The sequence below is a fragment of the Myxocyprinus asiaticus genome, chromosome 8 (genome assembly GCF_019703515.2).
Source record: "Myxocyprinus asiaticus isolate MX2 ecotype Aquarium Trade chromosome 8, UBuf_Myxa_2, whole genome shotgun sequence".
Classification (NCBI taxonomy): Eukaryota; Metazoa; Chordata; class Actinopteri; order Cypriniformes; family Catostomidae; genus Myxocyprinus; species Myxocyprinus asiaticus.
In genome coordinates this window covers 51341102-51368375 of record NC_059351.1, presented here as the reverse complement: position 1 = coordinate 51368375, position 27274 = coordinate 51341102, and the positions used below count along the sequence as shown (strand labels likewise).

The 27274-nt window shown below is 38.4% G+C and overlaps 2 protein-coding genes across 4 annotated transcripts; one reads left to right on the top strand and one right to left on the bottom strand.

Moving 5' to 3' along the window:
* Nucleotides 1–5365: 5365 nt before the first annotated feature.
* mb (myoglobin) lies at nt 5366–9250 on the bottom strand. The gene is made up of 4 exons (XM_051704112.1): nt 9152–9250; nt 7651–7736; nt 7213–7432; nt 5366–6099 (listed from the first exon to the last, which is right to left on the bottom strand). Exons 2-4 carry the CDS (start codon nt 7734–7736, stop codon nt 5959–5961), a joined length of 447 nt encoding a protein of 148 aa, XP_051560072.1. The 5' UTR covers nt 9152–9250; the 3' UTR covers nt 5366–5958.
* Nucleotides 9251–13615: 4365 nt separating this feature from the next.
* Nucleotides 13616–27012, top strand: LOC127444627 (ras-related protein Rab-1A-like). 3 transcript variants are annotated; one of them, XM_051704110.1, is made up of 8 exons: nt 13616–13819; nt 14885–14957; nt 15279–15374; nt 15577–15672; nt 16637–16768; nt 18801–21108; nt 25951–26536; nt 26651–27012. In XM_051704110.1, the coding sequence occupies exons 1-6, from the start codon at nt 13806–13808 to the stop codon at nt 18996–18998; spliced, it is 609 nt and encodes a 202-aa protein (XP_051560070.1). In that variant the 5' UTR covers nt 13616–13805; the 3' UTR covers nt 18999–21108; nt 25951–26536; nt 26651–27012. The 3 variants fall into 3 exon arrangements, with proteins under 3 accessions (XP_051560070.1, XP_051560069.1, XP_051560068.1); XM_051704109.1 differs by lacking the exons at nt 25951–26536; nt 26651–27012 and adding an exon at nt 17697–18723 and having other exon boundaries at nt 13663–13819; nt 18801–18947; XM_051704108.1 differs by lacking the exons at nt 13616–13819; nt 14885–14957; nt 15279–15374; nt 15577–15672; nt 16637–16768 and having other exon boundaries at nt 19000–21108.
* Nucleotides 27013–27274: the final 262 nt, after the last annotated feature.

Here is a 27274-nt window from a genome sequence, read left to right as displayed (position 1 = left end):
GTCCTCTGCACTTCAATAACTGTACAAAATCAGATATCAGAAGACTACAAAGGACAGTTCGGACTGCTGAGAGGATTATTGGTTGCCCCCTGCCCCCCCTTCAAGAACTATACACTTCCAGAGTGAGGAAAAAGGCTGGAAAAATCACTCTGGACCCCACTTACCCTGCCCACTACCTTTTTGAACTGTTGCCTTCTGGCCGACGCTTCAGAGCTCTGAACACCAGAACCGTCAGGCACAGGAACAGTTTTTTCCCTCAGGCTATCAATCTCATGAACAGTTCAAACTGCCCCATTGAGCAATAATTAATGTGCAATACACAGCTTAGTCTGTTTATATTTATCCAACACATCCAACCTCTTCTGCCATTACATTCCCTTGCACTGTAAATAACAGATTTGTATTTGTACATACGTATATATATATTTTTGTCTTATTTTGTATTTCTATATATACTTATATTTTCTATTCGCTTTTTATTTTTATTCTATATTTTTATTATTATCTCTGTCTTGTTGTTGTATTGTTTGTGCACTGGAAGCTTCTGTCACCAAGACCAATTCCATGTACGTGTAAGCATACTTGGCAATAAAGCTCATTCTGATTACAATAGCTAATTACTTTATAATATGATTACACCCAACACTGGTTGTGAGCCATTTTAACGTACATGTTATAAATGCTTAATGAATACACTTGTCCATACTTATACTAAAATAGGCTATTACTGTGAGATTAAGAAGTGGGATTATGTTATTTTGCTATGATTTGTATTTATATCCATTACTGTAATGGCTTGACTTCCTTGTGTTGTCACTTTCCTGCAAGTGCATGGAGTGCCAACTTACCTAGTTCTAGTTACCTAGTTAAGTCCTCTGCAAAAACACTTTTCAGGTCTTCATGCTTATTCACAGCAGTTATCATGTAAATCTTGATGACCATTAAACCACACCAAACTTTATGTAGAGGTTTGTACTGTTGGCAACTCCTTAATGAATGCTTCACACATGTCTAAGTAACTGTTGTTGAATAAGTGTTATTAAGCATTTATAACATGATAAAATGATTCACTATCTGAAGTTGTGCCTTTTTATTGCTATTGTTATAACCACATATAAATTATTTATAATGCCTTTATAAATGAGCTATTAGTCATTAATGACCCCCTTTATTAACCCTTAACAAATGGATTGTTAATGTAAAGCATTATTATGCAATCCATGCAACATCCAGTTTGTGTGTGCGTTACATATTTTGAATTTGATGTAAATATAAGTGTATAGCAAAGATATACATTGGGTGAAAATATCTTTATTAAATAAGACTGTTTGAATCTCAAACCACATCCTGAGTGCTTGGATTGTTATCTCGAATACGTCTTTTAGAGCATTTACATTTGGATAGCTATCTGATCCATAAAAACACATGAAGCGGCCAAATGTAAAAAGCATCTAAATGTGGTGCACTGTAGTAACCTTGTCCTCAAATGCACTCTGCAGCCCCCCCACCCAATCTTTTCCTCTTTTGTGTTTCCATGACAACCTCACCTGTTGCAAACCAATCCTATCTGTAACCTGAATCTTGAATAATGGGCATTCTTTGCAAAGAAATGATGAGAAGGCTTACTAGCATCCTACCTGGGCTACTGTATCTCTCTCTCACTCTCTCTCTCAACCTTAACGTTCGGTCCCTCGTGACTGACCTCATTCACGTACGGGGTCAAAATCCAGATATCCTCTTGCACCACAAATACACCAGAGTGGTTAGACTAACTTTGGGAAGCGGAGATTACATTTAAAGCGATAGTTCAACCAAAATGGAAAATTTGTATATTCACCCAAAACATCATATTGATCCAAACCCATATGACTTTTTTCAGCCTGGTCTCATAGAGTCACGTTACTGTACTTATATTTTTGCAAAAAAAATAAGAAATTGTTGCTTGTACATATCGCAGCAAAAATGAACACTAGAGGCGCTTCAACAACAATGTCTTTTATTCACTTTCACACAAATCACGAGTAAAACGGCAGTTTATCAGTTCATAAATACTTATCAATCTGTTCCTCTCACAATGCTATCTTATGACATCGAAACACTTGACATCGAAGCGCATGACTTGTTTTTATGTTTGCATTACATCTACATTTACAAGCTTGTTCAAGTGCGATCAAATTGCACGTAGCTCAACTGATAGAGCGTCGCACTTGCGAGGTTCGAGTCCTGAAGAGCAAGTGAGCCGAAAGTGTTCTAGAAGCACCACAAAATGATGTTGTTGCTTCAGCAATTGCATTTTTTATTTCACATTTGCTTTTTACAACACTATTGGTTAGGTTTAGGTTTAAGGTTTAGGGTAGGGAGGTTGATTTTGTTGATTTAAAGCTTGATAGACATTAACTTTAAAAACCTTTTCTGTTTAGGGGACAATTTAACTCGCTTTTAGCGCCACACAGTGGACTGCCACGATACGTGGATGGACCCATGTAATATCATTTCGCAAAAATATTACCGCATTCGCATTATTTTCAAGTGTTTACGCAAATTTTCTTGACATCTTTAAATGTACTGGCCCAAGTTTTAGATCTTTTATACTTATTAAGTCACACAACATAGACCGAAATGGTAGTTTAGCTCATTCTCAAAGCCTTAGTGTAATATTGTTCCATTATCTGCTCTGTTGGCTTTCATTAGAGTCGCTCACAATCACAACTACAGAGCAATCATGTCTCTAGAGACCTGCCTTTGTCCCACTTCATATTCTGTTACTGAATAATGCAGATGCTGTGTGTGTGTGTGTTTGTGTGTTTGGCAGAGCGGGACAGGAGTGGATGTCTTGCATGTACTACTTTCACTTTTAGACACTTTATACTTTATTAGGGCCAGGCAAAAATTAATGATCTGAACAAACTCCTAACACTACACATTAAATTTTAGCACCTGCTCTTACTTTTCTAAATGATCGAAGTTCTGATTTTTTTACCTGGTGGATTACTATAATATAATTATAATTCGATGGGCTTCATTTTAAGATGTTTGTGTGTTTGAGTTTCGTGTCAGAGTTGTGTTTATACAGAATCTCTAGAGAGCTCAAGATGTCTCTTCTTTTCTGCTCTACCCCTTCCTCTCACACAGATAATACAGGACAACACTGAGCTTCCCTGGAAATCACACACACTGGAGAATAGTGCTCCCTCACACACATTTACCCAGGAGATGCTCAAAAGATCTTAGAAACCAGATGCTCTCTTTCAGCGCTGCAGAACAATGCTCGTATTGAGGACGAGAAATGCAGCAACCCACCATTAGCAGACTGTTGGAGATCCTCAGATTCTAGAGCTCAGGCTGAGTCCGCCAAGATGAAAGGCTCAGGAGACTTAAATTAATGTTCTGGGTTCATTACAAGTTAAGCTCAATCAACAGCATTTGTGGCATAATGTTGATAACCTCAAAATAATTCCTTTTCTTTAAAAAAAAGCAAAAATCGAGGTTACACCTGAAACTTACAATGAAAGTTAATGGGGCCAATTTTGGAGGGTTTAAACACAGAAATGTGAAGCTTATTATTTTATAAAAGCACATTAATTCTTCTGTTAAATCTTATGTGTTCTTTGAGCCGTAAAGTTGTTTAAATGGTCATTTTTACAGTCATTTTAGCGTTTGTTGACATTACATCATAATGGCAACAAAGTTGTAAAATTGGCTATAAATTTACACAGAAAAAGTTCTCAAGTGATTTTATGTCACTGAAATCATGTTAACACACATATTGTTTATGTTTTGTGGCTATACTTTTGAAACTTTTTAGCAACAACGTCATTTTGTGGTGCTTCTATGATGCTTTCGGCTCACTTGTTGATTCGCGTGCTCTTTAAGACTCGTTTGCAATGCAAATTAGTTGAGCTACCCCGTATTTTGAATGTGCGTAAATGTAGTTGGTTGTGTAATGTAAACTATAAAACGTATCGCCTTATCTGCGCTATAGTTAAAGTGTTTAGATGTCAAAAGATAGCATAGTGTGAGGAACAGAGTGAAAATTTTGGCTCACATGGACCCAAAGGACCAAATCAAACAGATGCACTTCATATGTCACTTTTCACAAAGCTGTACGTATCTAATATCTGAAAGAGAGAGGCGCGTGGAGCTCTGGGACGTGAAGTCAGGTCTCTAAACGCTCTGTCCTTGGCTACGTGTCACCAAATGCAACTACAGAGAGGCCGAGTGAGATAGAGTCTGGGTGAAGAGGGAAAAGAGAGAGTTCAGTGGTGTCAGACTGAATAGGGTGTGACAGTGACTGTTGTCACATCTAGTGTGACAACCAGACAAACCTGTTGGGAAAACTTCACAGTAGCTCGTTAAACATCAGTTGGATGAATATAAACTAAAGCTTGATCTCGTGATAAATCATTGCTCGGTAGCACATATACAGCCATTCTTTCTCAACACCTCTGTGGTTTCAGTCACGTCCACACAGCCGATAAGACTTTCGGAATGAGATTTGGGAGGAATGAAGTACTGAACTGGGAAAGACTTTATGTTTAAGTATGTGCACGACGGCGGATTAGCACAGCTAATTAGTATGATGATGTAACAGTTTGGTATTCTACAGATTAGGAGTTCTTAGAAAGACCAGTAAAATAAAATAAAAAGAGGTCTGGATTTAGCAAAAGTCCACAACAATGCTTAGGGATCACCACGGGGCGGAGCCAGGAGTTTTTCAGAGGGTGAAAGGGGGTGGTTGGATGGTGGTTGGTGGTTGGTGGTGTAGAAAGCGGAGGCACGTGAATACAGTGACACCCGGGACGGAGAAGTGCAGTGACCTTGGTGTGCACACGTTAAGTCTCCTGTGTTGCAGTTGTAGAGAGACAGTTCCACCTCTAAAAAACTCAATTGTGCCCAAGACAAAAAATGACCAAAACGGCAGCTGCGAGTGGGATAGCCAATGGGGTCACCAGGCTTTGGTCCTTGGTGGCCATGGTCACCCCTGGCCAACCCCTAGCTCCTCCACTGGGTCACTGAAGGCCAGCGTAAATAAATAAATCTCGTTCCAGACAGAGTGTGTGCAAGTCAGGCCAAATGACTTTATTAGCTATGTGACTGTAGACTAGATTACCATAAGCCTTCTACCAAAGTAGGCCACACGCACACATACACATGCCCTGGAAACGGTATTGTGAGGTTTGCTAAATAAAACACTATTAATGCTGTCACTTTTCATGCGCCAATGCTTTACAGAAACCAACTGACTTATCATATGACAGCTAGAGTAGTTTCTAAGAATAGTGAAAAACAAAGGTGAATAAGTCCTTGGGTTTTAATGCACGAATGGCAAATAAAGACAAACTGCAATGTATTTTGTTTTCCAGCAGGTATATGCAATGTTTATTAAAAGTGTTGCTTCACAAAAGTCATTCACTTGAATATTATGAAATGCATGCTAGTAACAGTGAAATAAACAAGCACAGAATTTTCAGTAGAGAAGCATGTTCAAAGGCGCATCGAAACATGAATTACGATTAGCAGTCATTAAGAACATTGGTTCATTTAAAAGAAAATTAAAGGGAATTTCAATGGATAATCACCATTAGTGCAATTTAAATGAAGTCCTCCTGAGACCCTAACACACAGTCACCATTATGACATCACCAGGCTCACTTACTGTTTAAACAAACATCAGATGACATTCCAAACCTGACTTGATTCAAAACCATAAACAGGCACATTTAAAAAAAGGTAGATACAACCTTATTTCGGTTTCATACATGATACATGATTATTTGTTTTTTGTGGACAATTTATGCAGGCATTTTTATTGTTTAATGTTATTAGCTTGCATTTATAAGCACAGAAATTTCTATGTGCGAATGGCGATAACACGACAAGCAATTTTCCTATGATATACTCCCATTGTGTCATGAACTACATATTGCTGATTTTGTGATTGTCGGGGTTTGGTGTCATTTATCCAGCAAATCCGATTTCTTTGTAGTATCCGTCGATATCGCAGATGACGACATCCATCACGCTTCTCAGAGCGGCCTGACCGGCAGCACCAAGACCCGCCTTCTCCGCCATCAACTTCACAATGACTTCAGTGATCAGCTGTCGACAACGAGACAAAGAGGAAGATTTTACAATGGAATTATTATTCAGTTGCAAGAATGAAAGTGAGTCTGTCTTCAAGACGGAATCGGGCATCCACACTTTGTTCCAAAACCTAGTGAGCTGCAGCATTTTATAGCCAGAAACATACTTTATGCAAGTATATGTACGTGTAACGGGAGCCAGCTGGTACGTGAAAGCTGTGCAATATGTGTAAACCTCAATCCCCTGGCCTCAAGAGGCGCACTAACGACTGATGCTAGAGGCTGTAGCCTTCAGCCTCCTCGTTAGCATGCCGCCTCCCATGCTGGAGATCCCGGATCGAATCCCACTCGGAGCGGGTCGAGCAGGACCAGTTACATACGCAGATGCAAGCGCTTGGTCAACACATTACCAATGCATCCGGTTGAACGTGCTCAACGTGCGTTCTTGCGTTACTGTGTCATTAACAAATCTCAATACTTAAGGGGACGATAGAGTTACCTTCAAAGGTCTGTGCCATTTAACTGGATATGTTATTTTATTATTAAGTTGCTGTAAGTATAGTGACTTTAACTTACTTTCTCATTAAACTGATGCTCTGCCATGACAGTAGTCGAATTAGAAGTGGACAGCTCAGGCTTATACCTCTATAGCACCCCTTGTGGCAACGTTGAGAATGCAATGCGTCTTTGCATTGTGTTATGAATAGCGGCCTGACACATTTTGGAACAGAACGGCACACAAAATCGAGAGAAGCAGTTGAGTCCACATACTTGCTTAGAGTATGTTTTGGCTAGGGCTGCTAACTTATCATAATGCAAATTTTTGAGCGTTTCAGTATGTGACACAATGCATGTTAGCAACATGTTAACGTCAGACTATTTTGGACCCAATTGTGAATTGAGATGCCTGTGCGCATCATGTGAGTAGTGCTACTTCAATGCATGGAGTTGCTGCCTATGTAGGGCGCTCCAAATCTGTCATTTATGAGGTTCCATTGTTAGGATGCTGCCTTAGAGAGCATCTGGCTATGTAGTCAGCTCACTCGGTTTTGGAACAGGGCCCAAGAATGAAGGAAAGCATGTCAATGAAAATATGAACGGATCGGGTGGCAGTTTCCTGTTGCATTACCCTGAAGTTGTTGAGGGCGATCTTGTGTGTGTTGGCGTGGGTGTTGGCCAGTGGTTTGAGGAGCTCGGCGTGATCACCTCTGGCCTTTAGCAACTCGCCTAGCTTCTTCAGCACCGTCGCGCCATGGGCTGCTACCGCTGGATGTCCCGCCAAATCACCCTGAGCGATGTCCACAAACTTTGGGAACAGTTTTAGAGTTTCCGGGTGCTCGTTAAACAAACTGGAGAGTGAAATATAGAGTGAGAATATTAGCAAAACCTGACCAGGAACCAGTTCTTACAAACTCTCAAAAAACATTCTCAAACAGTTCTCAAAAAAACCTTCATACAATTACAACCAACAGTTTTCTTAACTTAAATGGATAGTTCACATGAATATTTAAATAATAAATTCCCTTAAAAATGTTTTATTATTATTTTAAATTAAGCCAGTACTGACCGGTTCAGAACTTCTCCTCCGTTGCCGGTGTAGTCGGCTTCCATTGTGCCCCAACATTTCAGAACCAGGTCATGATCGGCCATCATCTACACATGAGAACAACATGACAAACCAGTGAATGTGCATGTTCACTTTCGTTATTTCTAAGGAGAGGCTATGAGGTTTTGAAATGAAGAACACAACACTACAGTATCTGAATAATCATTGTGTGTATTTGTGTGTTTGTAGGTGATTAAGTTCAATTTTATATTCATCTGACCTCTACAAATCACACATTAGTTTAACACTTGCCAAACTGTTACTCAATAGTAATTATGTGTTAATAATTTATGAGTTTCTTCATAAAACTGTTCTTGTATATAAAATGATGATAATATAATAATGTGATTTAGGGCTGTTTCCTTTGTATATAAATGTTCATACCTATACATCAGCAACTGACACCAAAAACAAGATCATTTATTAGATTCTGCTACAAAATATAATTGTACTTTTAAATTTGTATTTATTTGTTTTTTGGCTGGTTTACTCTTTTCAAGCAAATTAATCTTCAATTTATTTTTTTTTTTTTTTTTTTTTTTTTTTTTTTTACCTTAGTCAAACAAATTTTGCTACAACATAAAATTGTACTTTACGTTTTTTTTTTTTTTTTTTTTTTTTTTACTTTTTTGCTTGTTTACTCTTTATCAAACAGATTCATTTACAAAATATAATTTTACTTTTTACTGTTTTTTTTTTCTTTTTTATTTTTTTTTTCTTTTTTAGCTTATTTTGCTTTTGTCAAACAAAGAAACTGCTGCAAAATGTCATATTTCCTTTACTTTTTATTTATTATTTATTTTTGGCTGATTAACCCTTTTTCAAACAAATTAATATATAACATAATTTTACTTACATTTTTTTGTTCTTATTTTGCTTTTGTCAAACAAAGAAACTGCTGCAAAATGTCAAATTACCTTTAAATGGTACTTTTTACTTTTCAACTTGTTTTGCTAGTTTATTAAACAGATTCATCTACAAAATGTCATTTTAGTTTTAACTTTTTTGCTAGTTTTCTGTTTTTATTTTATTTTCATTTTTATTTCAGTGTATTTATTTTTTGCCTGGTTTACCCTTTTTTAGTTTTACCTTTGTCAAACAAATTCTGCTACATAATATGACTGTACTTTTAATTATTTTTGTCTGGTTTATGCTTTTTTAAACAGATTCATCTACAAAATAAAATGTTACTTGTCTTCCCTTTGTTAAACAAATTCTGCTAAAAATGACAAATTTGATACTTTTAACCTTATTTTACTAGTTTTTACTTTCTCAAACAAGTTTTACTTCAAAATAACGAATGGTACTTAAATTCTAGTACTATCACTTAGATAATAGCATTAATAATTTTAAAACAACTTTTTGACTATTAAAAAATAACATAATTCAAGTTCAGTCAGTTGCCAATGCTTTGAATTTTAACTTTGCACAAATCATTTCTAAGCCCAGCCAAGATCCTTACCGATATCAGCGTCCCCTCTGAAGAGCGTGTGACTGTTTGTGGGTTTGGAAGACTCCCCGAATAACCTCACATCATTAATTCTTCAAATTCACATTTTATATGGCCACTTTGTGACATCCCTTTCCCTCACCCGTCAGTCACATTGTCCCGCTCCTGAACTTGAAAGGTTAACCCCGCCCCTTAATTTCCCCTATCAGAAAACACTCACTCACACACACACCAGCAGCAGCAAGTGGAGCAGTCTGTGATGCTCTAATAGCATCGCTGCATTATTCCACAAGCCCCAAAAACAGCTGCCTGACTGCACAACACACAGGTACTTTAACGCGGAACAAACCTCTATTCTTTATAAAAAGTATAGAAAAGTAATTTTATGATCAACACAAACTTTCAGAGAATCAATGTCAGCCAAATAATTCCCGTTATGACATCATCACTCATGGTCTCTCATGTTCTGTTTGGTTATATAGTGTAAGAGCAGATAAGACATCAGTGCGTGTGAATATACTGTAGTCTTGAGATGTGTCTCCACAGAAACAGGACAAAAACAAAAACTTTTGTTTTTACAAACAATGACCGACATGTGTCCAGACATACACAGGAAGACGGTGATTAACATCCTCAAGCTTTTTTCAAATCTGTCCTATCACCATTTGTCTCGCTGTCTGTCTGTCTGTCAGGCATATTAATAGTATTTGGTTTTTGCCAGACCGTGCATTTGGATAAAAGAAGAGCCTTTTCCTCTCCATTCAGAGGGGTTCAAAGACAGGTCAAGATCAGAGTCCACTAGCACAAAGAAAGAAAGAAAGAAGAAAGAAACACAACACAACACAACAGTCATCCTCTGTGATTCTAACAGCAACCACCTCGACCAGAGAGTGGGAGAACTGTGAGGAAACTCCGGTGTCCCACCTCTCACTCTGCTTTGAAGCTGCTGAGAGAAAGTGAACTGGGCGCACCCTCACACATTATACTGCACAATGGGACAAACGACCTCAGCACCAGGAGAGTGGACGTCGCCAAAGCTCTCATCAATGTGGTGAAATCAGCTAGAGGGATCTACCCCAGTGCCAGAGTCATCATCTCTACACTGCTGCCTCGCAGAGATGTTCCACAAAACATCATCAATGCCATTAATGCAGAGATAACTGATGTGTGTGCACTCATGCCAAATGTACTTATAGCAAATCATCAGCGCATCACTCATGCACATCTATATGACCATCTCCACATTCATCGAGAGGGCATGAGACTATTTGCAAAATCCATCAAGGACGCGGCTCACAGGAGCCCCCAGAGAACACGTCCTGTCAGTGAGGAGAGGGTCACACAGCATCCCAGCAGACAGTCAGACAGCTGTGCCGCTGTTGTAGCTGGTAGAGGTAGTTCAGACACCAGTGACCTCAGCCAGATAAAAAACATGCTGAAAATGATATGTGACAATCTATTAGCTGAATTACCTACAATGTGAGTTTAGTCAAGCAAATTCTTTATTCCTTCATTATTATTATTATTATTATTATTATTAATTGTAATGCATTTTAATTGATTCACTATATTTCAAAACAATATTGGGTTGCAAAATCATATACTGTATTATCCTTTCTGGTAAATAGAAGATTTCTCAATGTCTTCATTTAAAATAACATGCTACAACATTCAGGGGATGTTCTCTTCATCTTTTGGAGAGAAAAGCACCAACCCTGATTTTATAAATATTGTATATAGTTCGGATATATTTATATTAGTTGAGACATGGAGTCATTTAGAGTCTCAAACCTACACTCCTTCAAACTACAGAGAGTTATTTATACATTCAGTCATAAACCCTCATGTTAAAAATGGAAGAGATTCAGGAGGAATTATAGTTTGGTTTAAAGAGCATCTTTTCCACTATATTCAGCTTATAAAAAAGGGAAAACACATATCTGGATGAAACTTAATAAGGAAGTCACTTGTTCAGATGAGGACACTTACCTATGTGCAGTGTATATTCCCCCATACGAGTCCCCCTATAATAATGAGGACACCTTACCAACAATACAGTCGGAGAGCATTCAGTTTCTCTAGGCTCTGTACTGTTAATGAGAGATCTGAATGCAAGAACTGGAAAGGAATCAGACTACATTAGTTCAGCTGGAGATAAATATATTAACAGTACACATATACAGCAGAATCAACTCTTTACTAAAGCACGCCAGAGCAATGACAACACAATAAACAGATGAGTGAGTGAGTGAGGTAGACCGAGAGAGAGAGAGAGAGAGAGAGAGAGAGAGAGAGAGATGAGTGAGTGAGTGAGGTAGACCGAGAGAGAGAGAGAGAGAGAGAGAGAGAGATGAGTGAGTGAATGAGGTAGACAGAGGGAGATAGATGTGTGCATGAATGAGATAGACAGAGATAGAGATGAGTGAGTGAGTGAGTGAATGAGATAGACAGAGAGAGATGAGTACATGAATGAGATAGACAGAGATAGAGATGAGTGAGTGAGTGAGTGAATGAGATAGACAGAGATAGAGATGAGTGAGTGAGTGAGTGAATGAGATAGACAGAGAGAGATGAGTACATGAATGAGATAGACAGAGATAGAGATGAGTGAGTGAGTGAGTGAATGAGATAGACAGAGATAGAGATGAGTGAGTGAGTGAGTGAATGAGATAGACAGAGAGAGATGAGTACATGAATGAGATAGACAGAGATAGAGATGAGTGAGTGAATGAGATAGACAGAGAGAGATGAGTGAGTGAATGAGATAGACAGAGAGAGATGAGTACATGAATGAGATAGACAGGGATAGAGATGAGTGAGTGAATGAGGTAGACAGAGGGAGATAGATGTGTGCATGAATGAGATAGACAGAGAGAGAGATGAGTGAGTGAATGAGATAGACAGAGGGAGATAGATGAGTGCATGAATGAGATAGACAGAGAGAGAGATGAGTGAGTGAATGAGATAGACAGAGAGAGATGAGTGAGTGAATGAGATAGACAGAGGGAGATAGATGAGTGCATGAATGAGATAGACAGAGAGAGAGATGAGTGAGTGAATGAGATAGACAGAGAGAGATGAGTGAGTGAATGAGATAGACAGAGAGAGATAGATGAGTGCATGAATGAGATAGACAGAGAGACGGGTGAGTGAATGAGATAGACAGAGAGAGAGAGATGAGTGAGTGAATGAGATAGAGAGAGAGATGAGTGCATGAATGAGATAGACAGAGATACATGAGTGAGTGAATGAGATAGACAGAGAGAGATAGATGAGTGCATGAATGAGATAGACAGAGAGACGGGTGAGTGAATGAGATAGACAGAGAGAGAGAGATGAGTGAGTGAATGAGATAGACAGAGAGAGAGATGAGTGAGTGAATGAGATAGACAGAGAGAGAGATGAGTGAGTGAATGAGATAGACAGAGATACATGAGTGAGTGAATGAGATAGACAGAGAGAGATAGATGAGTGAGTGAATGAGACAGACAGAGAGAGATAGATGAGTGAGTGAATGAGACAGAGAGAGATAGATGAGTGAGTGAATGAGATAGACAGAGAGAGAGAGATGAGTGAGTGAATGACATAGACAGAGAGAGATAGATGAATTAATGAATGAATGAGATAGACAGTGAGAGATTGATGAGTGAGTGAATGAGATAGACAGAGAGAGACAGATGAATGAATTAATGAATGAATGAATGAATGAGATAGAGACTTAAATGTTTCTTATTTTTTTATCTTGTTTTTATACACAAAAATATCCAGCGACCTTTATATATTTAAGGAGGGGGTCCCTTGCAAGGTTATTGTCATATTTGGGGGGTCCTTAGCTTTAAATTGAAAACCGCTGGTTTTCATTCACTCACTACTTTCAAGCATGTTTTAATCATAAGACTTTCTATAAAAATGTCTTCGTAAATTGATGTGAAGCATGCATTCACTCAAGTGTGTCCAAAACAGAGAGACTGAAGGGCCGGCCTGTTTGTGTATTCTAGCGCCCTCTACAGGACACACTGTAACAGTTCAGGTGCTGCTTTACCTTTTGTGCTGCGTCTAAAAATAATTCGCTCGGGTCAACGCATTACATAACTGATTTTAGACGATTTTAAGTTTTACAAGTAAATATCAACACAAATTGTTGCATTTGCTTTCTCTTTATTAGACATGTTTATAGTGGAATGATTGGCAACTAATTAAAAGCCAAACAAACATGCTTTCAATAAACTTTTTCGTTTTCTGGCAGAATAAAAGGGACCAAAAGGTGTTCAAAAATTATACGAATGTATATATGAATGTAATTATATGAATGTATACGTTACTTTATACATTGTGATTCTGTTACAAAATGTGACTTCAAAATGACAGAGCAGCTATATGTATATATATAAAATATTAATTTGATTCCAGTCACTTTTATTTTGGCGGGTGGTGCAGTGCTTGTGACGTCATCGTGTCGTGTTGTTCAGACTTCACACTCGAGTGGCCATTTGTATTAGTGTCCGTGTATCCCGGTTCCGCTCGTTTCTCCTCAACTAGACTGTTTTTATCACTGAATAATAAAGGATTTCAGCGGCAAACGAGTCTTGACCAGTCACCGAATTCATCGTGGAGAAGAAAACGACGGATAAATCTCGTCAGTTGGGAGTTTTTTGTGCTGTCCATCATGAATCCTGAATAGTAAGTTTGCGGTGAAGAAAAGCGCAGATAACACATCAGACACATGAGCGCGCACGTCAGACACGTTAGCGCGCACGTCACGTGCTTTTACAGGATTCAAATGCAACATTATCGACAACATTTATTGTACATCTGTATTTATTCATGTGTTATAAGTTGTTCAAATAGTCTATATGGGATTGTTCAACCAGAACAACTAACCGGCAGTAGTTGGTCTAAAATCTAAAATTATATACGCATGAATAATTTTGTGTACAATGTGTAACACGTAATAATATACATATTTTTTAAATTATTTATTTATTTATTTATTTATTTATTTTTCCAAATAAGCGTATATTTATGTCTGTTTCTCTGGATTTGACACACTGAAGTGCCACATCGTTATCGAGTTATGAAATAAACTGCAATTATCTGCTTAACTGGTTCCCAGAGCAGAGCTGATCATCTTTATTATTAAATTAAATGATAATCTGGCTTGTCAAACTAATATCATATAATTGGATCATATTGATATCATAAAAAAGTTATTTGAAAATTAAAGTAATTTGATGGACGTACAGATATTACTAGAGGTAGACCGATATATCGGTTTAACCGATTAATTGGTGCCGATAGTTGATTTTTGTATATACACATGTTTTACTAACAAATCTGGGGAATACGAAGCATTCGTGTATCTGGTGGAAAGGTTTCAGGGAGCTCTATTTTACGTGTAAATTATTCCCAGTTGTTTTGAATATTTACGAAATGTTCATGAATGAGGCCCATTGTGTTTACTCTATTACACCCCTGCGCATGTTCATTATTATGGAGTGAATCATGATGGATCACGTGACATCCTGTAACACGCTGAGACATCGTTCAGTGCTGCTCATGTTCATTTAGGAGTTTTGCTGCGATGATGACATGTGCATATATTACGTAATATGACATATGGCTCAGGGCCCATCAACATTACAGATGACAGCTGCTTGTGGTATTCATACTGTCCTGTCAAGAAATGATTACAGGGCACCTGCTATGGCTGCTAAAGATATTAATGTCTTTTATGTTGTTTTGTAGTGACTACCTGTTTAAACTTCTGCTGATTGGAGACTCGGGTGTTGGAAAGTCCTGCCTTCTGCTACGTTTCGCAGTAAGTTATTAGCCTGCCATCAAGATACTCTTTAGATAATGGCAGTTATTGCACATGTGTTCGGTGATTCCACTGTCAAGGAGCTTCATGTTAAAGGTGAAGTGTGTCATTTCTGCACCACCAAAGTGAATTGTGATGGACCAGATGTAACTATATTGGCTCGACCAATGGCGTGAATTTGAGGACAAAAAAATAAATAAATAAAATTTAAAAAAATGCAGTAATTATTTTTGTGATGGTTTAATGGTGCAGACATTACATGCTTCACATAATTGACTGAATATCTTATCTGTTATCGCGTACACATGCTTCCTTCCTCAGGATGACACGTACACAGAGAGCTACATCAGCACAATTGGAGTGGACTTCAAAATCAGAACTATAGAACTAGACAGAAAGACCATCAAATTACAGATCGTAAGTGCTAAGAGCAAACTAGTATTTGAGAGCATAAAATGGTAATGTAAAGGAATGTTCCGGGTTTTAAAAGGATTTAAGCTCTACAGACAGCATCTGTGACATGCTATTCATTACCAAACAATTCATATTATTATTGAACCCAGAACATTCCTGTAAAAGTCATAAGGTGTGTGTTTATGTGCGTTTGCTGTATTGACAGTGGGACACAGCCGGCCAGGAGCGATTCCGCACCATCACGTCCAGCTATTACAGAGGAGCCCACGGGATCATAGTTGTTTATGATGTCACAGATCAGGTGACCAAACATTCCGTTGTCAAGGCAACACCAATGTGAATAGTCACGGCTCAGGTTACCCTTTGTAAAGGGTTAAGTGCTGGTTCTGTTTGTCAATACAATACTTGCATGATAAGTCTTTGACAATGTCCACAGCAATCTGGATAAATTTGAAAATGCATCTTTTTCTCAAAATTTTGGCCTTCCGTCCACACCAAGATGGCTTTGTTGTCCAGTGAAAATTGAGCTTTTCGAAAACGCCATTCGGCGACAGAACATGAGGACAATTGTTTTTCAGACCATGCTGCTGCTGCTTTTTTTAATTATTTTTTTTCTCCCCTTTTCTCCCCAATTTGGAATGCCCAATTCCCACTACTATGTAGGTCCTCGTGGTGGCGTAGTGACTCGCCTCAACCCAGGTGGCGGAAGACGAATCTCAGTTGCCTCCGCGTCTGAGACCGTCAATCCACGCATCTTATCACATGATTTGTTGGGCGCGTTACCGTGGAGATCTAGCACGTGTGGAGGCTTCACGCTATACTCCGTGGCATCCACGCACAATTCACCACATGCCCCACCGAGAGCGAGAAACACATAGCAACCATGAGGAGGTTACCCCATGTGACTCTACCCTCCCTAGCAACCGGGCCAATTTGGTTGCTTAGGAGACCTGGTTGGAGTCACTCAGCACACACTGGATTCAAACTGGCGACTCCAAGTGTGGTAGTCAGCGTCAATACTCGCTGAGATACCCAGGCCCCCGCTCAGACCATGCTAGTTTTTTCTGCATGCGCAGTAAGGGGATATAAGCGTTTTCAGACGTTTCAGTGTGGACAAGCAACTTTTGGAAAACGTTTGAAAATGGCATTGTGGACGGAGAGTGTTTAGAAACGAAAATCGGCGATTTTAAATGTATCCGATTAATGTGGACGTAGTCTTTTTTGATTGTTTTACTGTATGTTTCAAATGTTTTTCTTTTCTCCAGGAGTCCTTTAATAACATCAAACAGTGGCTACAGGAGATCAGTCGTTATGCTAGTGAAAATGTCAATAAACTCCTGGTGGGGAACAAGTGTGATCTGACCACGAAGAAACTTGTGGCATACACGACAGCAAAGGTGCACAATCTGCCCGACACGCATAGGCCGAATTTTTACCACAACTATTACGGAAAATACAAATATAATATGATATAGATATGGGCTGGGCGGTATGATATGGTGCGCGACAGTATACATGTCTTTTTACTGTACTGTTTACATATCATGGAGAATCATGGAGTAATGTGAAAACACAGAGCAGGACATTTTGCGATGCAGAGTTGACATTGTTTAAAGGAACATTCTGGGCTCAGGACAAGTTAAGCTCAGTCAACAGCATTTTGTGGCATAATGTTGATCACCACAGAAAATATTTTCAACTCGTTGTTTATTCAACAAAAAAAAAAAAAAAAATCAAATTGTGGTTTCAGTGAGGCACTTACAATGGAAGTCAATGGGGCCAGTCCGCAAACGTTAAAATACTCACGGTTTCAAAAGTATAGCCACAGGACAACAATATACGTGTTAACATGATATTATAGGGTTTACTGGGGTTGCGTCGTCATGGCAATGAAGTTGTAAAATTGGATATAACTTTACACAGAAAAGGTTAGTAAGTGATTTTCTCCCACTAAAATCATATTAACACACATATTGTTTACATGTGGTTGCTATACTTCTAAAACTGTGTATATTTGAATGTTTATGGACTTTTTTTTATTATCAACGATGGATGAGTTGAACCCAAAATGCATGTTATTTGTATTCCTTTTTTTAATTATTATTATTTCCCCATTGTTTTATCCCCATATACACTATATTGCCAAAAGTATTCGCTCATCTGCCTTTAGACGCATATGAACTTAAGTGACATCCCATTCTTAATCCATAGGGTTTAATATGACGTCGACCCACCCTTTGCAGCTATAACAGCTACAACTCTTCTGGGAAGGCTTTCCACAAGGTTTAGTAGTGTGTTTATGGGAATTTTTGACCATTCTTCCAGAAGCCCATTTGTGAGGTGAGACACTGATGTTGGACGAGAAGGCCTGGCTCGCAGTCTTCGCTCTAATTCATCCCAAAGGTGCTCTATCGGGTTGAGGTCAGGACTCTGTGCAGGCCAGTCAAGTTCTTCCACACCAAACTCGCTCATCCATATCTTTATGGACCTTGCTTTGTGCACTGGTGCGCAGTCATGTTGGAACAGGAAGGGGCCATCCCCAAACTGTTCCCACAAAGTTGGGAGCATGGAATTGTCCAAAATCTCTTGGTATGCTGAAGCATTCAGAGTTCCTTTCACTGGAACTAAGGGGCCAAGCCCAGCTCCTGAAAAACAACCCCACACCATAATCCCCCCTCCACCAAACTTCACAGTTGGCACAATGCAGTCAGACAAGTACCGTTCTCCTGGCAACCGCCAAACCCAGACTCGTCCATCACATTGCCAGATGGAGAAGCGTGATTCGTCACTCCAGAGAACGCATCTCCACTGCTCTAGAGTCCAGTGGCGGCGTGCTTTACACCACTGCATCCGCCGCTTTGCATTGCACTTGGTGATGTATGGCTTGGATGCAGCTGCTCGGCCATGGAAACCCATTCCATGAAGCTCTCTACGCACTGTTCTTAAGCTAATCTGAAGGCCACATGAACTTTGGAGGTCTGTAGCGATTGACTCTGCAGAAAGTTGGCGACCTCTGCGCACTATGCGCCTCAGCATCCGCTGGCCCCGCTCTGTCATTTTACGTGGCCTACCACTTCGTGGCTGAGTTGCTGTCATTCCCAATCGCTTCCACTTTGTTATAATACCACTGACAGTTGACTGTGGAATATTTAGTAGCGAGGAAATTTCACGACTGGACTTGTTGCACAGGTGGCATCCTATCACAGTACCACACTGGAATTCACTGAGCTCCTGAGAGCGGCCCATTCTTTCACAAATGTTTGTAGAAGCAGTCTGCATGCCTAGGTGCTTCATTTTATACACCTGTGGCCATGGAAGTGATTGGAACACCTGAATTCAATTATTTGGATGGGTGAGCGAATACTTTTGGCAATATAGTGTATGTACACTGGGTCACTCCTATTTGTAATCAATTTGTCTCTTTCTCAGGAGTTTGCAGACCCTTTAGGCATCCCGTTCCTAGAGACAAGTGCAAAAAGCTCCACTAACGTGGAACAGGTCTTCATGACCATGGCGGCTGAGATCAAGAAGCGAATGGGTCCCGGAGCCACTGCAGGAGGGCAGGAGAAATCGAATGTCAAAATTCAGAGCACGCCGGTCAAAACTTCCTCCGGAGGGTGCTGCTGAGGCCCCAATGCCTTAAAACAAACCAATAACACCATCCAGACAACAGTAACAGTCACCTACCATACACCACAGCTGAATTAGGAGAGGAGAGGTTGTTAGTGTGTGTATGTGCAAATAAAGACTGAGAATATGAATGAATGGTATTGAGAGGTAAGAAGGGATCAAAAGAAATATTGCTTGATTTTGTATGCATGCATGACCAAACAAACATGTGTCCAACATTTTTGATAGTAAATTTAGTGACAGGGCTGCAATATACAGGGTTAAATCTCAAATCCTGTAAAATCCATTTAGACAAACGTCCAAAAGCACTTCGGATGACAAAGTGTCATTTTCGAGGTTTTTAGAAGACCGCAACAAGATCTTGCTTTGAACTTGTTCATTGGAACTTTGAATGAAGCAGTGGACTGTGATGTCATAGTTGACTTCTGAAACATTGGTTCCTGGTGACCTCTCATTCAACTGCTGCCTTTACTCTGGCTTGGGTGGAACGTTAGCCGATTTGCGCATTTCGTTTTTTCTCCATTCTGTCTGTTTCTTTCTTTTATTTGTGCTCAACAGCATTTCAATATGTTGGTCCACCGAATGGGGTCACAACACTTCAAATGAGCGTTACTAGTCAGTGTACTAGTTGATCGCCATAATACTAACAGCAATATTTTGTGTGTTAGTTTATTTTTGTTTAATAATCTGAAAAAAATATACCAAAACTTGACCAGCAGGCCACATATAGTTACATACATTGTAAATCTAACCATTCTTAATATCACAAATTGGTTAACTATATCACTGGTTTTGATGCTTTCTCATACAACATTGTGTAAACTGGATTCAGAAGCAGCGTTACTTTCAAAATGAATCTTTAGCAAACATTTGTTTACAGACACTCAGCACAACAACAGTTACTGTAACAGCAATGCTGAAACTATATCAAATGTATGTATTATAAGTGTATCTATATAGATGTAATCACTGCAATGCCCAATCCCATTGAGTAACAAATGACAGAAAAATGGGAAGTGACATCACAATGAATAGTTAAAGAAACATTCCGTCTTTCACATCTTTTTCTTCTGTAGTTTTCTTTTGTGTCACACAAAGTTTAAATAAACTATGAAGGAAAGGTTTAATAAAAGTGGTTTTAACTGGAACATTTTACAATATTTAAAAGTCATGTTTCTTGAGTTCTGTATTGCTCTTTATTTCCACTATGTGGCGATGATATCCTAAAGCTGAGTTTGTGCTGAGCAGGGTTTGAATGAATGGAGATGCTCAAATTAAGATCTTTTATCACTGTTGCCTGTTTCACGGATTTCCACTTTGTCACCAGCCATGTGAGCAGCCACTTATCTTATTAGAGTTTAATCTAACTGGAACTACACGTTGTATACTGCTTACTTCTTTGGGCAACTTTTACTCTATATTTTAAAGCTCTTATTAATGTGATTTAATAGCCTGGTTTGTTCATTTATGGCTGAAAAACACCTTCGGCTTAGAGCATAACAAATTCATCAGATTTGTTGTCTTTAGTATAAGGTCTCTTGTTGACATGGCACAACTTGGGTATATTGGTTAAATTACCTGCTATTCAATGGGAGTCAGACAGTTTACCTTTAGTTTCACCTGTAAAGATTTATGAGGTTAATATATTTTCTTTGTGTTTTTATTCCTTTGTAGGATCCACAAATCCTACAGGCCACCCCATGAGATGAAAAATATGTTTACAATAATTTTCTGCAGGAATTATCTCTTTCTGTTTCTTAGAGTTTGCCAGTGTCTGAATTAAAAGTTAGAAGACAGAATTTGTACACATTTTTCATGAAAGAGTTTATGAACAGCATCCACGTTCTGCACAAACTTTAACCATTTCTTTTTTTTATCTAAAAAGTATGATTACATTTACTACATTAGTGGATAACTCCAGACTCCTCCCCAACCACAGAAGATATAAAGTGAAACTTCTTGATAGATGCTGAACTTCAGAAGTGCCAACACACCTTGTGCTGCTAAACCAAAATCTGTGCAATTTTTAAAATTGTGACACCCATTAATATATATGAGAAAATGAGTGCAAACAGACAGTTAGAGCATCATGAACATGATGAAAATGGTGAGTACAGTTCAATATTTTCTTATATTGAATGCAAACTTTTGGGTTCTTATAGCCTATAGACATAATATGTAAAATTAAATTCGAATTTGAACTAAAACTAATAAATATATATATATATATAATAGCTATTGAGAAATGGTGCTGTAAGCACATTTTTGTTCATGGAAATGTATGCAAACAATTTTCCTACTCCATTGAAAGATATTAATGCAATAAGTGTCCTGACTCAGGCCTGGCTTCTGTCAGCTATGCTGGGGTGGGCTGAGGGATATCGTAGGTGGGCATTTGGGATGGGGGAGGGGTTACACAGACTACTAATTTAATGTCTTTAATTGGCGTAACATGGCGTAATTGTCAAGATCATAAGACCCAATATAACTATATTTTACACATATTCCCCATATTACAAAATATATTGAAATAAACTGATAAACATTGTATATAATCATACACATGTTCTTAGTTTACTAATTTTAACTACTAATAGTTCTAAAGATAACTAATATTGGCATAATATTCATTCATTTTCTGTTATAGCATAGGGGAGAGTGGGGACGGTTGCAACACTTTTTGCATTTCCTTCAGTTTCTCAGAGACTGTTTGTATTGGAAAGCCAAAATTTTAATCCATTAAACCCACATCTCTCAACTACCTGCACACACACTGCTGTAACATGCGTACATATGATAAAATACATACAATTTATACTTGAATAGACAAAGTCAAATGTTGCAACTGACCCCATAAGAGGGGACGGTTGCAACATTCATTAAAATGTAATAAAAATAATTCTTTAACATCATTTTGCAATTTCTTTATTTTATTTGTGCACAGACAGGGTCTTCACTAAGTTAAATTAACTGTCTAAAGACAAAGACAAACATATTTTCAAGTAATAAGTAACAACCATGTTTTGGTTAATTATTACAATAAATTTGAACTACAAAAATATTTTTTTAAAATCAAAATCAAGACACTGAAATTCACTGAAATACTTTTGTGTACTTTTCTGAACTGTGTGTGTGTGTGTGTGTCTAGTTAAATTGGCTGAAAACACAGAACAGGTAAAATATAGGCTACATTGTGGCCTAGTCTGAGTATTTACTTAAAAAAGGGGAGATACCTGGCTATTGAAAGATGTAATTAGTAGTTAGTAATTAATTACTTTTTAGAGTAACTTACACAATACTGGTTATGACAAGCTTTTACATCAATGTTGTCATGGGGGACAGTTGCAACAGCATGTTGCAACTGTCCCTACACTGACAGCCATGATAAAACTTGCTATGCTAGCTTAACACAATAGCCTTGACACATGGTAGCTATGCATTTTAGAAGCTAAGAAAACACTGATTAAAATGATATGACTTTATAATGCTTCACGCAAACAATTTAGACAGTATGACAAAAACTCTGAGCGTGAAAAAAATAACTTTTTTACCTTAAAAAGTATTTTTTGCAGAAGGAATGGTCACATGTGGCTGCTTTCTTCCAGAAAGGAGGAGAGGCTAACTGAGCATGTGCAGTACGAGTATCATCACTCTAGCTCATTCCTGATTGGAGGAATATGCCATGATGCAACTGCCCCATGTTGCAACCGTCCCCGCTCTCCCCTAATTTAATGTACAGCTGCTTTGAAACAATGGCTGTTGTGAAAAGCGCTATACAAATAAATTTGACTTGACTTGACTCATAAGACTGAAGTAATGGAGGTAGTATTCTCAACTCAAGTGGTGAGTTGAGCGTGGTTGCCGCAGTGGATGGTATGAAGCCTCCACACACGCTATGTCTCCATGGCAACGCGCTCAGCAACCCACATGATAAAATGCACGGGTTGGCGGTCTCAGACGCAGAGGCAACTGAGATTCGTCCTCCGCCACCCAGACTGAGGCGAATCACTACGCCACCACAAGGACTTAAAAGCGCACTGGGAATTGGGCATTTTTCTCAATTTCAATGTTAATTAATGAGTATGGCCTTTGTAGGATAGCAAAGGGTATTGATATTTTTTTACCAGTGAAACTATATGTGTAAAGTCATTTAGGGAATACAGGAATTTGGATGGGTGGATGGAAAGTAATGCCATGTAAGCACCAAAAGTTATTTTCATGGCAAAAATAGAGTAGTTTAAAAAGCAATGACAAGCAATAAACAAAAAACTATCACAGCACTGTAAAAAGATGTGTAAGAGATGTAAGACGTGTGGAGACAGAATCTCTCATCGACACCGAATTAACAACATGGAAAACAGAAGCACACATCCCGCAACACTGCAGTGCGGGACCAGTTTTGATTGCTGAGTGCAGGTGCGGGCAGGATGATGTGTGCGCGGAAACGGGACAAAGAAATGATCCGCGTGACTTCCGTTTGGCTGGAGCGGGACAAAATATATATTAAAAAAAAAACAAACAAAAAAAAACAATAATAATAATAATAATTTGCAGGAGAGGGACAGAATCTCTCGGGTGCGGGTCTGAAAAATCCATCCCACATAGACCTCTACTTTATAATTCATGTCCAGTATTTCACGAACACCTGCAGCGCAATTTTGAAATTAGCCAGCTTACTGTCATTTTAATTTCACAAATAACTGCAATCAGAAGAGAACAGTTGCCCTTCTGATAGGACTGTAATATCGGTCCTGATGATGCACCTATCGCAGGTTTCCACCGGTTCCGACCCGAAAGCGAATCGTCATGGCCCTGCTCAAGCTGGCATCCTGCACCAAGTAGAGGGGAAATTTTCAGTCTTAGTATAAGGATCATCCATCGATGTGTATATACTGTGTGCACAGCTATTAAAGAAAAACTGATGCGGTGTAATTTCAGGGTTTATGATACATTCCTGATAATCAATAGACTATTTTGAACAATCACCTAAAGCATCGCCATCACAACTGCATTATGTCCCGCAACTTTTAACGACCAACTGAACTTGATTGTCATCTCAAATTATTTTTAGTGTCATAATGCAATTTACATTTTCTGAAGAAGCAAATGCAATCCGAGGTAAAGAGGGTTATATTTAAAATATTTCAACATTTTAAAATGTTCTAAAGCTCGTTTTCTGAACTCGGCATTGGACAAATAGTTCTGATAGTTTATAGTCTTGAACAAAGTCTAGAATATTCTGAGAATATCATTCAGTTAACTTTTTTCGTCTACAGAACAGGGTAAGGCTAATTTAAGTTTGTGTAAAGAAAAGGGAATTACATAGACCTAACAATATAATTTTTTCATTTGGTAATTTATTTTTTTAATTTAATACTTTTTTCATTTGGTAATTTAATTTAATACAGGGAATTTTGCCCGCATTTTTTAAAAAGTAAGCAAAACAATAATTTGATAGAATATATAGGCTATATGTTACTGTTCCAAAAATCACACTGATGCTTTTCCCCTAGTATTGTGTATTTATTTTTAATTTAAAACATCTTTGTGCACAGAAATGATATCTTTTTGTGGGACATCTATTATTTTGAATGGTGTGGAAAAGCAATTAATGAATAAATAGATGGATGACTACCATGATTAAATGAATCGCAAAGAGTGGCCATTCGATTGTTCTCCGTGCACTTGTCGATGACAGGAGCATGATACGAGATATTATTGTTGGCACTCCTGGAAATGTCATGATGCAGATATGTTTGCAGCATCGGATCTGTGCAGGTATGCCATTAAGACCAGTCCATAACAGTGTGAGTAATGCTTCACGTACAATAAATTGGCTTTCAAGGTTGTATATCTTGTCGTCATGATTAACACAGGCTAACGATTTGGGTAAATTCTGTCATGTGACACTATATTTTTGGGTTAATGCCAATTATCTCGACAAAAAGTGTTTCCAAACCAGATTTTCGCGACATCTGATGTATCGACATAGCGCTAGAGTTAAACGGAAAATATTATGCCGACACTTGTGAAATTTTAGCGATAATTTGCGTTTCCATCCGCTATATCGGTAAACTTTTTGATGCGCTACACCTTTTGTCGCAAAAAACAACAACTTTGGATGGAAACATAGCTATAGTGTTGTATTTGAAGCGGATCATTAAGGCTATGATTCATAATGTTTGTCAGTTGAGGGCGCTATTGTGCCACTGTTGAATTTGACATCCACAAGAATAAACAATGCTGCTCTTTCGCTCGGTTTTGGTCTCAAAATGTTCTTTGGAGGGCGTGGTTTTGGAATAAAGGGGCGTGGCTAATTCAACGGCTCATTCACGTGAACACCTCAGAACGCTAAAACAGCACCTTTAAGGTAAATGTTAGAATTAGAGATTTGAATTATTTTTTTTTATCCTGGCTCTATTTTATTGTATGAAAAATCACCTACTAGTGAAAAGCTGATGCTGGTGCTGAGTACCAAATTCACCCTCTTATGTTGTGTTCCATTCATGTGTCTTGAAACCAGAGACCCGTTGGTCGTGTTTTTACTTGCATCCTGTCACTGACCTGTCAATCATACTGTTACAGTTATAATGATATAAACATTCCTCATTTAATTTTTACTATCATTCATGCATTATTCTTCATTACATGTCATTTGCGCTACATTGATGTTCCCACTCTGCAAAAGTCCAAAATGTAAATAATGTTTTGGTAAATTGTCCGCTATTTCTTGTCTAACTTTGTGGACCATTGTTAACCTTCCACGAGCGTAATCTTTACTGTGCAATATGCTTGAATTCCTTGAGCTACATTATTTAAAGAAAGTATTTTCATTGATTATGACAAGAGGTGAAAGCTTGTTTTATTTTTCTAAATGTCTGTGTCTCTTAAGAGATAGAACTGTACAGTATAAAAACATTGCATTAAAGCTGATTTGTCTTATCTGCAGATGATGGAAAACATGCACATTTCAATGTTTCAAGCGACATAAATAAGAATTTACTGAAGAAAGAAACATGGAAATACAAAACGGAAACTACAAGAAAACCGCAAGTGCAACCTGCATCAGCTAATCTTGATCTACTGGACACCATTAATATGATTGACACAATTGACAGACCAGAAGACACGCTGGTAGAAGGCATCTATGTTGGAACTGGGACATATGCAGACTGTCCTGAAAACAAATCAGGAAAGAGAATTCCCAAGGCTGGAGCTTTTGCAGAAGCTGGAGTGGGTCGTGCTCGAGCTGAACTCAGTGTGTTAGAGGCAGAAGCCAAGGGTCCCAATGCATCGGCTGGTGCTGAAGCAAATATTTTGGGGGCTGCAGCGATGGTTCGGGCCGAAATTGGCAGCGTGTCAGCTAAAGCCGGCCCAGTTGGCATCAAATTGGGTCTTGGTGTTGACACAGGTGTATCTGTTAGTCCTCTTGGGTTTGAGGCAAAATTCCTGGGAACTGGAATCTCAGTTGGAACAAAAACCAGTGTTTCTCTTTTGGGTTCGGAAGTTGCATGTTCAGTCATGTAGTTTTACAGGTATTGATTATCTTTGAATATTATTCTAGAATTGGTATTGTTGTTTAGCTATGTAAACTACATAATCATACTTTTTATTTGAGATCAATTTGTTTCTTTTTGGAAATTTTGCAGACTCTCTAGGCATCCCATTCCTGGTGAGGAGTGTGAAGAGCTCTGCTAACATGGAACAGACTGTTATGACCATTGATGCTCAGATCAGAAAGAGAGTGCAGAGAAATTATTTTGTGTTCTCTTTGATCTTGAGTAAAAACTGATTATTTTTTTTTTACCAAAACTTGGACTTGACATAAAAGCTGGCAACATAATTGTTTAAATATTAAATCTAGCAGTTTGCAGTATTAGCGGTTGCTTAATATTTCTTTTAATTGGTTTTAATGCTTTCTTTGATACTGTGTTGTGTATATCCCATGTATTGAACTCAGCGGCATTCAGTGAACTCATTCAGTGCACAATAAAATATATTCATAAAGTGACATCATTTCACTCGTATTCACTAATATTTCTCATATTTTGTTAATTTGGAATATTTTGTGATATTTTAAGGTGTTGTTTCATGTGTTCCATCTGTATGCATAAAAATGACAAAAAATAAGCTACAAACTTTCAAACATTAAAGGCCCGGCGCACTCACGACGAAGTGCTTCTTCGCTTAGAGCCAAAAATACGTTTGAAACAGCTGAGCAACATCATACTGTTTACGAACATTCAGGTACCGGTCACGCTGCTGGGTGAAGT

Excerpts from the sequence above, each read along its gene's own strand:
- mb (XM_051704112.1), bottom strand. The coding sequence starts at position 7,736 with ATGATGGCCGATCATGACCTGGTTCTGAAATGTTGGGGCACAATGGAA. Across the intron at positions 7,433-7,650 it reads GGAGGAGAAGTTCTGAACCG|TTTGTTTAACGAGCACCCGG; the intron begins GTCAGTACTGGC and ends TTCACTCTCCAG. Across the intron at positions 6,100-7,212 it reads TCGCCCTCAACAACTTCAGG|CTGATCACTGAAGTCATTGT; the intron begins GTAATGCAACAG and ends CGTTGTCGACAG.
- LOC127444627 (XM_051704108.1), top strand. The coding sequence starts at position 21,063 with ATGAGTGCAAACAGACAGTTAGAGCATCATGAACATGATGAAAATG. Across the intron at positions 21,109-25,950 it reads TCATGAACATGATGAAAATG|ATGATGGAAAACATGCACAT; the intron begins GTGAGTACAGTT and ends TCTTATCTGCAG.